At 34.8% G+C, this 12294-nt stretch overlaps 1 protein-coding gene across 3 annotated transcripts in view; it reads right to left on the bottom strand.

The window, feature by feature from the left end:
• Nucleotides 1-968: 968 nt before the first annotated feature.
• Nucleotides 969-12294, bottom strand: part of LOC120776992 (Down syndrome cell adhesion molecule-like protein Dscam2) — a 68417-nt gene continuing 57091 nt past the window's right edge. Inside the window, exons 23-33 of one of the 3 annotated variants that reach the window (XM_040108092.1) lie at nucleotides 12042-12188; nucleotides 11694-11846; nucleotides 11536-11630; nucleotides 10591-11477; nucleotides 9997-10160; nucleotides 9786-9932; nucleotides 6964-7298; nucleotides 6831-6903; nucleotides 5904-6053; nucleotides 4534-4702; nucleotides 969-4444 (exon numbers count right to left, since the gene is read on the bottom strand). In XM_040108092.1, coding sequence (XP_039964026.1) covers nucleotides 4297-4444; nucleotides 4534-4702; nucleotides 5904-6053; nucleotides 6831-6903; nucleotides 6964-7298; nucleotides 9786-9932; nucleotides 9997-10160; nucleotides 10591-11477; nucleotides 11536-11630; nucleotides 11694-11846; nucleotides 12042-12188 — 2468 coding nt within the window. In that variant the 3' untranslated portion in view covers nucleotides 969-4296. The remainder of the gene's footprint in view (nucleotides 4445-4533; nucleotides 4703-5903; nucleotides 6054-6830; nucleotides 6904-6963; nucleotides 7299-9785; nucleotides 9933-9996; nucleotides 10161-10590; nucleotides 11478-11535; nucleotides 11631-11693; nucleotides 11847-12041; nucleotides 12189-12294) is intronic. The other 2 variants (XM_040108093.1, XM_040108094.1) reach the window with 2 other exon arrangements.

The following is a 12294-nucleotide window of genomic DNA, read 5'->3' as shown; positions in this document are numbered from 1 at the left end:
ATTTCGTGACTAGACTGAAAAAAATTAAGAGTTAAAAAAACACCCTAATGTATATATAAATGATCAGGTTTATGAGCAAGTTTTTAATCCGGCGACTCTCTGCTGAGACTTGATGCTGCAGATGGATGGTATTAGACCACAGTCACGCTCGCAAAATGCCGTTACACAAAAAATTGGAAAAGGCTAAAACCAAAATTTCAAATACAAAAATCTAATTTGGTCTAAGGATTCAAAATTGAAAGGGGCATATTTGATGTGAAAATCTTTAGTAAAAGGGCATTGCTTCGCCGTCTAATATGTTTGATATACATACTTATCTCACAAACGAATTTCGCTACCCAAATTTGCTAAGAATACTACATACATATATATATTTCTACCACCAATTCACACAGTGTTACATGTTGTGAAATCGGGTAATAACAATGACAACTCATGAAATAACGGTTATGTGGAAAATTATTAAAAGTGCGATAATTAATTAACTAACGTCAAAAGCATTAAATTTTAAAGCCAAGTTGGTCCGTATGGTAGTTAAACTTCGGTAATGGTCATGAATCGCCACTTTTAGGTGAAATCCTCTAAAACAGGAATTACTGCACTAACTCCAACCAATCTTATCACATGGCCATGTAGCACAATTTTAAATTCCATATGATTGTTTCTCTTTGCAGTTTACACAAAAACTACCAACGAAAATATCGCAACAAAACTTTGCCTTCCCCTTCATAAATACAAAAGATTCCGATCTGAACTTTTTCTTTGGAGATTGCGCCATTGCCAAACAACAATGCGTGGCAAATGTTTTGAAGATATCTCGTCAAATGAAAAGGTTTTCCATACAAGCACTTGATTCCGATCGTTTAGTTCGTATGGCAGTTGTATGCTATAGTAGTCTGATGTTGTCGGTTCCGACAAATCAGCCGCTTCTTGAAGAGAAAAGGACGTGTGCAAAAATTCAGATCGAAATCTCAAAAATTGAGGGACCATTTCGCATATATACAGACAGATGGGCATGATCATTTATATATGTATTTATATTATAGGGTATCCGACGTTTCCCTCTGTGTGTTACAAATATCATGACAAATGAAGTATAACCTGTTCAGGATATAAAATTCTGATGATAACATTCCAAGACCTGTATGGCTTTGTACTGAAAATATCGCTTTATAATGTATACATATACATATGTATCTGTCAATATGAAATAGCATAATTTGATAGACGTATAATATTGGAAATACATTACTATAGCTTAATGCCGAGGGTACACACTCACAGTCTACGAATTATGCCAATAGATTTTCGTTATTTAGCATACTTTATATCAAATATTTCAGAGTTTGAGTTATGTGCATAAAGTTGTGTGAAAAACATGTTCTCGAGTATACTTGTGCATTGCCACAAGTTGATAAAATCAGCTCAGACATTGACCTAGCCCCATTGGGCAATGTCTGAGCTGATTTTATAGTCATTTTCGACTAACAGTTGAAATTATGTGGATCATAGTATGTAGTATCATAAATCGGATATCGTATTCTCTGGTTGACTTTTTCAACTTCAGATCAACCCAACTGGTTTTAGGTATTACGATTTCAATTATATTCAATCGAAGTTTGATTTATGTTGCCAACCTAAAAAATGAAAATTTGACAGATAATTAAACAGCTAAAAATTTGTAAATGAAAAATAAAATTAAGGTAAATAAATATTAAAATGAACATTAGTTTTGATTTTTACTACGATGACAAACATATTGGTGCCAAAACTGATGAGTTGCGCATAAGAAGGAAGCCTTCGTGATCACTGAAATCCATTCAAACTTCTAAACACCAAGTAAGTCAGATTAATAGGTTATTTTCGGTAAAATCACAAAAAAATTAGTTTTTTACTAAAACTAAAACGATGAAGGAACGTTACCACAAACTATTCATTTTCTTGCCGCCGGTAGTCATCAATAATGAATTTTAAATGATTTTAACTTTGTGCTGAAGCAATCTAAAAATCTTCTTTAAATAATGTATTATGAACACCATATTTCTGCGTTGTGGATAAAACACCAGTGATTCAAAAGGAGCAAAAAAATAAATAAATTTAATTTTACTCAAAAAGTCCTACAAATAGTAGATTGTATCGACTGTTGTTCTGTTCTCTGCGTTCGAAACACTTCCCACGTTCCCTTAATTTTATTTTAATTTTCCAAATTGTAGCCTTTCTCATCCAGTTTCGAGATTTTACTACAAAAGCTCAACAAGAGATTTGCCTTCCTAGGGACTTGTACATAATAACTGTTTAAAATAGTAGCCGTTAATAGTTTTCCAAAATAAATGCACTAATTTGAGGACTTGATTTAAGTTTGACAACATTTCAACTAACATAAGTATTTTTTGAGTAGTTGAAAACCATAACACGGAATTTCAAAACCGTAATGGAGGCCCGAAATAGTCTCGCCCTGTTCACCTTTCATCGCGTCGTAACTTAACATTGGACCAGATTTTTAGTGAAGGGCTCATGGTGTTAACAAACAATTTTACTATAAGCCAACTATGTATTTAGCTATCCATTAAATCGCTGGATAATTGCCAAAAGCGCTACAAGGAATTTCTATTTCAACGAGCTTCTTAAGGCCGAATTGACGAGCTTGATAACTTCCTCACACATAGGGCTTATGAGTTCTATGGTATGCATGTACTCGTATTAGTTTCCACGCTAATTATTTCAATGTACTGGAATTTCAGTACTCCGTTGATATAGAATTTTTTGTCTCGATTGATTCGGGATAAACAATAACGAGGGATAAGGATTATTGAACTGAAACTTATTATCTTCTTAAAACGTCAGAAACAGTGAAGTGAAAAGGGATCAAAGTTTTATATCATTTATCATTTAGGTACGAATATAGTCACATAAAATTTAATCGTATGCAAACTCAGTTCCCTGTCAAACAATTTTGAAACCAACAACACCGAATATTTCTATAAAAACTAGAAGTTTATGTACATATTTTCTAAGTAATTTTTTATTAAAGTTTCTCAATTCTAAGAATAAAAGACCATACCGTTTACAAAGGCCCCCATTATGATTTTGTTTGGCAACTTCCTACAATGAGTTCGGTAAACCTATGGAAATTATCGTTAGGTACCAAAAATGTAAGATGACGAAAACTAACAAGGAAAAAGAGCGCATTCTCTGATCCAACCGTTACTATTTTTTCACATTTATTAAAATTAAAAATTTCATAAATATTTTGTGCTCACAACCGTAGACCTGCTAAAGTAAAAAATGTTTATAGTCAGAGTCTTGAATCCAAAAAGTATGCAGCAAAAAGTATATTAAAATTTTCAGCACTTTTTCACCATCGACAGTCGCCGATCAAATGCAACTCATAATAGGGGCCTAAAACTTTTATAATTTTTAAAAATGATCAAAAGCGTATTCAAAAAAAATATGTTTAGGTAAGTAAGGGCCCAATTTATAACAATGTATATATTGCAACTCTTCCGGAAAGTTTGTATAGTCACAACTTTAACAATAATTATTATCTTATTTGCTTATGCTAGACTTTTAATAGAAAAAATTATAATATCTACTTAGTAAAAAACATTGAAGAATAATATAAACGGTAATAAATATTATAATAACTATGTTATGCTATATATATTTTTATAGTTAAGTTGCTGGTGTAAATAAGTCTTTTTGTGATTTATATTTATTTTTTATCCATTTTTAATGAATTAAACTTATACAAAAAGTTATTCACTATAAGTTGATTGAATGAAAACATTTGTTTAACAGATAATTCATTTATATTACTCACACTATATATGTGCATTAATGTAATTCGATTTCCTTGTGATTAAAACTAAAACAAAAATTATAATATCATGACTTATTGTATATATAATGTAAGTATATACACTGTCGCATTTTTACTTAAACATTTAACGTATCCATTTTCGTATAATGTGTTTGGTATTATTTTTATTGTATATGTAAGATACATAGGCTGTAATATTAGTTCAGAAGATTTTTAAAAATAATTATCAAACTTTTGTTATTTCCCGTAATTTCTTAAATTAAAATCAATTTCCTAATCTATAGTATTATAGAATAACGGGAGTTGAGAAATATGCGCTAAAAACCGAGGAAAAACTACAAAATAGAATTTCGTTTTATTAGGTGACCTCAAGAATTAAAATAGATTCACATTCCGATTTTATAGATATTTGGCAATGATCACTATGCGTCCTTCTGTTCTGTTTCGCAGTTCAGCACGGCTTTGGTCCGTTGATGTTACACATTAATTTGAAAGGCTTCTCTTTGTAGTTTCTGATTGCCACGTACCCGAGGTGAAGTTTGAGCCTTGGATTTATCATTAGAGTCGGAAAAACGCGCTGGTGGATTTATGTGGTCCTGATAATTTTGTGGATAGTTGGATATGCTGCCAATGTTTACCAAAAGAAATTTATTAAACTTTTAGTTAAAAAAATACATACATATATGTATGCATATATGGATATTAGATGTTACCTAAACGTTGTTTCTTCGTTGTGACTTGAATAACCGCTGGAGCTGCGCACATGGCGTTTGCCACTTGTACCTGATTTTCCGCTCTTACGAGCTACAAATGGGGGTTTCGATTTTCTCGATAAGCTTGTCGGTGTTGTCTCAGACGATGAAGATGTTTCATCTTGAGTATCTACATACGTATATATATATATGTATATAAAAACCATAAGATGTTGTATATAATTTCAAAGACATAAGGGTGTCCCAAATAAGTTCGTGTACGAATATGAAAAATATGTTTTGGTGGGAGGTTATCATTCAGAAGTGACATTGTGTGACAAGGGGTAGGAGGGGTCCAAAACTTTGTGACATTACATTTCAAAATTTGTGATGTACAAACGTGAAATTTATAGGTGAACAAAAAAAATTAAACATTTATAAACACAATCTTTGTTTTTTAATACTTAAGTTGTAACGAAGAATTTTACCACCACCTGTGTTAATTAAACAGACATCAGAAGGTTATGGAGTCACAGGGAATGATGACAACGACGCTAAGTTTGCTCCATTATTACTACAGATATTATTAAATCTCCAAGCATCATCCCATCCGAAACAAGTTCCATATGATAGTTATTGCCCTAGTATCGAGTCATACTTATTTAAAAGATCGTGTAGCATACAATGTATGTGGCCTATATTTTTCTTCATATAAAGCCACCAAACAACACAAACAATCACATAAAAAACAGGAGCTGTTACCTATTGGGAAAATTCGTCCTCAAAGAATTGCGGCTAGATGTGCCCGAGAGATTTCTGTTTAATGAATGATGACGATGCTTTATGGATGGAATACGAATGATACGAAAGATGTCAGGAACATCCAAATTCAGAACGAAAATGAAGTGCCTGATTTACCAATAATAAATGATATAAAGGTGTGGGTCAAAAGTCCGTGGACACAAGAAGATTAAGTTTTGTATTTTTAATTATCATAATTAAGTATCTATTATTTCTTGACTAGTCAACTTGTGACAAGGCCGGGGGGTGGGGTTAAAGGGTCCTTAAATTCGTGTGACGTAATTTCTGGATGGCCCCTTACAAATCGTTCAACGTTTACGAAAATTCACGTGGAATATTCGCACGTGTCATTCGGCAGTTACCACTCGAAATGCTCGAACGATGGACCATCGGAGACGTAGCCCCGGCCAACATTTAAAAGAGCTAATCTTCAAAAAAATAAATGAATGATAAACATTCCCCAAAAAATTTTAAGTTTCTGTGTTTTTTCTTTAAAATAGTAGAAGTCGAAATAGATCACCGCTTATAATAATGTATTTTGATGGGGACACCATTATTAAAAGTTAACTAATTTAAAAAGTTGTTCTTACCACGTTGAGTACGATACTTCGCAGAGTTGATTCCTCGGGTAGACACGTCGTTGTCGGACTCGGATCCTAATGTGTCATATTCTGTAATTGGTATGTGAAGAGTTAGGATTTTCCTAACTTCGGAATCTGTTGAACCTGGATTGTCCGATTCTAAAAAGTTTAGTACGGTTTGATGGATTTTGTTTTTAGATGAAGTTGATTGTGGATGATTGTTAAGTTTATTTTTTGGTTTTAATATCGGTTTAAATAAAATAATATAAAATTTATTAAACTGAGAAAATACGTGGGCAACTATTTTAACTAATTTCATTTTATGTGAGAAACAGAGAAGTTTTGTAAAAGTAACGCCCATTAGTTTTAGTTTGTATTTCAATTATTTTGTTTATGGCGAACAGCTGATCTCCTTAGCCTGATTATAGTATAATGAAATCAAAATTGCAGCTATGTATTTGGTCAGGCAGCATTAAAATATGCAATGTTCCCAACAAGCTGGATTAACTTTAGTTTTAGTAGTTTGCGCCAAACAGAGAGTGAATCGCCCATTTTTTAAAGAAAGAATGTTACAATTTAATTTATCGCGACAGACCGTCGGACACACAGGCAGACATCCAGCGTTAGGTGGACAAAGTTTTTATGCTCTTGGCAATATATTGTAAAAACAAGTGATAAAATGAGCTTTTGGCAAATACAAATTATGACAAATTACAATAAAATAACTTGAAAAGCTTTGGCCAAATAAATTCTGAAATGAAATTTAGAAAACCGATACTATACACTATTGAATTTATTGAAACCTCGTATGACGATCATGAAATGTTTAACGATTATAATATTATCCATGTATATTCAATGAGATTTAATTTTAGTTATGGCCCAAGTTAATATTAGATATATAAAATAAAGATAAACAAGTTGTCACATACTGACCTTGACTTTCGGAATGCGGATCCCGTAAACGCCCAACTTTCCGACGCACCTTTGTATACTCTGGCTCTTTCGACTATTTGATTGGAATTAAATCATTAATGTAATCTCAAAAAAGCTGGTAAAAATTACTCACATGATAATTATCTGGTTTTACATCGTGATACACAAATGAGCCACGCACAGAGTGGTACGGTCCACTGTATACATTACCGCTATATGAGCTTTCGCTGTATGTTTGTTTATTTAGTTGGAATGTTGCATATGGACAGATATCTTCTATGTATTCATTGCCTTCAGCCTTGCCAAAGCTACCTGAGTCGTTTGAATGCGAACCACGTGTAGGTCCACTACCAGGGTTGCAACGCACGGCCAAGTACTGCTGATCTCGATTTTGTTTATTTTGCAAATTGGCCAGAGATGGAGACTCGGACATTGAGGAAGAGGCCAAACGCGCTTGATTGTCAATTTCTATAAAAAGTGAAACCACCATGATTAGTCCATTGATAAATATTCAATAGTAATAACAAATCAATATAGAACATGTAAGGAAGGGCTAAGTTCAAGTGTAAGGGAACATTTTATACCCTCGTAATTTGCAAAACTCAATGGCGGAGAAATACTTTCGGGCACCGATGTTACAATATAATACCCTTGACATGTGCAATTCTAGCAAGATAAAATTATATTCTTCCATCTCTTTAACTTGATTTTATTTGGTCAGTTTTTATGACGACTTTCGCTAATGTAGTCCGATATAAGCGGTTCAAAAATTCAGATCTATGACTCAAAAACTATATTCATGAATTTAATACATTGAATATACATATGTGGAAAACGTCAGCCAGAAGATCACAATGACTATACTAATGAAAAACGAAAATTTTACCACTTAATTTCAATGATGTTTTATTGATTATTTATACACTATGACCAACAATTTGAAGTCATGTAGAAACCCCGAAATAACTTTATCGACTATTTTGGTGCTAGGGGAATTGTGATCTGCTATAACCAAGCCCGGAAACAAAACTCTAATTTGGTTCTTAAAGTCGTACGGACGGGAATTTATGATTTGAAAGTTTATTTAAACCAAACCTGCTAAGAACAAATCTTTATGGAACTACTTCCTAGAGAAATAAACAAGATCCGATAATAAACACGCTCTTCTTCTTCTTCTTCTTTATTGGCGTAGACCCACTTATGCAGTTAAACCCGAGTTTACAACAGCGTGCCAGTCGTCAGAATTTAAGGGCTCGAAAAAAATTGCCATATTCAACCAAACTTGGTGTATAATATTATGCAGACATTCTTATGTTTCTGTTGGTGATAATGTGCCATTGTATTAAAAATGGGTAAAATGTGGTCAATAAATCCTGCAGCCCACAGACGTTATCTATTCTACAATCTATATTATCCATGTTCTTTTGTATGTAGATACGCTAACTAGACGATCTAAAATCTTTCCAAAGTCCTTTTCTCTCCATGAAACTGCTCACTTGCCACGAATATCGTAGATAAAGCAAAGAAGGCATCGATTACCTTATACTGCTGTGGAGGAGCCATTGGCAAAAGGTGGGGTCTCACCAAAAGTGGTCCTCTGGCACTGTGACACCACAGTCAAACCCAATATATTCTATGAGGTATTTTTGTTGTGGAGGGCTCTAGAAAAGACCACACTTTCAAAGAAACTCAAGAGCGTTCAACGGCGCTCATCAGCGTGTGTGGTGTCCTAAAGTTCACTCCAACCATGGCACTTAACGTCATCTTGCACATAGTGCCCGTCGACATCGTCGGAAGGTCTATGACTGCGAAAGTGGCTATTAGACTCAGTGAATCTGGGTTCTTAAAATAAGATGTATCTGAACAATCGAATATCCTCACACACTTCGACTTCATACCGGATCACTTAGACCATGGAATCGCCAAACCGAACTCTGGCGGCTACTTTTCTGCCCATATACCGACGAGGGAGCTATGGGTGAGAAGAAGCCGTTGGAGGAGAGTGTGTGAGTTTCTTTAAGAATTGCTCAAAGCTTGGGGGAAGGTTGCCGGAGGGGTTTCCTGTCAAGAGCTCTCTATCAACTCCAGCTTCAGACTTCCTGACTATTGCAGTGTCTTCCAAGCCGAGGCTGCAGCCATTAAGGTAGCAGTAGATCTACTGCTCCAGAAAGCAGCCTTCTTCAGAGGAGTGACCATTCACTAAGATAGCAGTGCGACGATACTAGATTTGAACTCATTTACAGTACGCTCAGGGTTGGTCATGGAGTGTTTTTGTGAAAATGCTGGTATGGGTGTCGGGCCATAGCGAAATCGCATTAAATTGTAAAGCTGATGAGCTAGCAAGGAAAAGCACCCTGGAACCGCTATCGGTAGAATGGCAACGGGTCGGTGCTCCCGTATCCTCTTGTGTTCTATTACTAGATAGCTGGGCTTCGCGAAAACTTAGGCAGCGCTGTGCCGTCATCGGTACATGCCACCAACGAACTGGCGGGAGTTGGAATTAAACTCATACGCAAATTTGTATTGGCTACTCAGCGTTTTGCTAATTCTTTCTTCTTTTCTATGGCTTCACAAAGGACTACATATACCAGTCCACTTGCGATCATCGAAAAGCCATCTATCCCTAACCAATATGGAAAACTTTTTTGTAACGATATATCTTCAAGAAATTGGTACGGATTATTGTCCAAGGCAACGGTACAATATCCGAAGAAATCGTTCAGGTCGGACCACTATCATACAAACTGGACGATTAAAATGATGTTCTTGTGTAGACACTTTTTCATTTGTGAGGGTATTATAGCTTCGGTGCAGCCGAAGTTAACGAAACGTTTTATTTCACACATACTTTTCTGCAATTAACTTCAATATCAACATGTGAAACTAATGAGATGAAAATATTTATTAATATGAAACGGATTAGCTAAGTGAAATTAATATTACTTCCATACTTACTTCGTTTACGAATAAGTAGCACCGCTGCTATTATACCTAATAGCATAAACATTGAAAGACATACAGGAAGTAGCACCTTAAAGTTCGCATAAAAGGGACCATCACTCATGTGAGATACAGGATTCGCGTGATCTGTTGAATATATAACTGAAACCGAATATTTATATACATAAACCTAGATGTTAATTTAGGGGCGTTAATTTGTGATTACCTCCTTGTGACGAGAGTGTTGTAAAATTGTACACTGCTGTTGTAGAGCCAGCATTATTGTGAGCTGTAACTTTTAGTTGATATTTAGTGCCAGGAACTAAATCACTAACCGTATAAATGCGTTCAGTCGGAGGAATATGATTTGAGATAACATTCCATTGGGATCTGTTAATTGATGACAACAACAACATCACATTTACTTATACAACTTTTTATTTAAATATATGTATGGTTGGAAATGAAAATAGGTTCAATAAAAATTTTGCTTTTAATTTTCTACGGTTTTGCAGAAAAAATCAGTTTTAATAAAGCCAAAATTTAATTTAAGTGCGAATACCCCCAACACAGTGTTATTAAAATAAGTTTGTTGTGGAATAATTATTTGTAAATAATTTGTAAAGTATTTCAAACTTATGTACATATATCATATTTATATCGATGACTCTAAGATATGCATTACGGACAGTAGCAAAAACCGAAAACAACCTACAATTACCACGAATTCTGAAATAATTTTTTTGAAATTAAATTCGTTATCTAGGTAATTGCATAATTTGCTCTGCGCATTTTGTATTTCTTACTGCTAATAACTTACCTCCCAAACACCCTAGACTCAATCATGAAGTATAAAATGCCACACCCTCCATCGCCCCATGAGTCCAGCCAGCATGTGACACTGGTCGAATTGTTCGTGATCATTTGCGAATGTTTCGGTTGTACTGGTGGATTTCCTTTTGTGTAAGAATTCACAATGTCACACGGCAACCCTGTACCGATTTTGTTGTAAGCAGTTATGTAGAGTTGATAACGTGTCCCACACCATAAATTTGTTAATAAATGTGAGTTTGTTTTAGCATCCACTTGCAATTCCTCCCAATCACCATTTTCACGCTTATAATTTATTACATAACCAAGAATAGGGCTTCCACCGTGACTATTGTCCATCCATTCAAGATGTAAACTATCTGTATAACTATTCACCACCGTTAAGTTGGGTGCTTCTGGTGGTACTTTTATAACAATGTTATAGATAATCTCATCCTTTCCCCATGTATTCTCGACACTGCACGTATAATTACCAGCGTCGCTAGACTGGCATTCACGTATATAAAGAGTGCCGTTCTTCGCAATAACCTTGCGTGAGTTCGTATCCATATTATGACCATCTTGCCGCCAAATTGTAACGGGCGCTGGTGAACCAACTTTGAGGCAAGGCAATTCAAGGTGCTCTTTCCAGGGACTTATTAAACGCTGACTAAAAGATACAATGCGTGCGGGCACTTTGTTGTTCGGTGGTACAGTAACAACTTGTGTCTTCTCACCCTCACCAATTTTCGTAGACGCTGTTAACCAGAATTGATATGTGGCGGATTCTTGTGTGCGTTGAGTCTCGTGCATTTCAACAAAGGGACCAAGTATGCGCTTGTGAGTGCCTTCTTCACGACCCCCCTCCAACATGGACATATAGAAAGTGTAGCCGGTCTGAAAGTGAATTAGTCAAATAAAATTATCTGCATTTGATAAAATACTATATTTGTACAATATCGCCATTAGGAAATTCCGGTGGCAGCCAAGAAATAATGATTTTAGTGCTGGATGCAGGTATCGCTTTGATGGCTTGGGGCGCCGAAGGTACTACACGAATTCATAAAAATTATTATGTAATAAAAATGAAAGATATTGATCGCAATATTTTACCATCCTCATGTGTGCGACAGTGAAATGGTTTCGTTTTCGTGCCGTCTCCAATCTTGGTATATGCGAGTACCCACACCGTATAATTAGTATATTTGCGTAAGTTTTCTATGGTAACATATTGATTGGTTGACTTCACAACATCGGGATCCGTTTCTTGATATGGATATAAAAATATATCAATTATTCATATGATATGATGTATTTATATGCAATCATAATGTTATTTGAATAACGAACTGAATAAAATCACTCCTTTTGGCGATCTCTAAATTGTTAATGGTTGATAGCACGTGTTGAAATTCAACTTAAATTATAATGATCGGATAACTTAGGCTTTAAATTAATTACCGTATAATTCATTAACAGATATAAAAAATACTTTGTATCCTTTGATCTTGCCATTTTGTCCATCAACATCTGGTGGTGACCATGTTATATAAATTGAAGTTGATCCAAGCACGTCGCATTGAGGACTCTCTGGAGGTGAAGAAGGCACTAAAAAAGAAGCAAATACATAACAGCTTTTCATTTGAAATATTGCCTAATTCGTTGTTCAATTATATTTAATCTATATTTGTTCCAAATATTCAATTTTCGAACT

The sequence above is a fragment of the Bactrocera tryoni genome, chromosome 5, assembly GCF_016617805.1.
Source record: "Bactrocera tryoni isolate S06 chromosome 5, CSIRO_BtryS06_freeze2, whole genome shotgun sequence".
Lineage (NCBI taxonomy): Eukaryota > Metazoa > Arthropoda > Insecta > Diptera > Tephritidae > Bactrocera > Bactrocera tryoni.
Note: the sequence above shows the minus strand (reverse complement) of the source record. Positions and strands in the feature narration are given on the sequence as shown.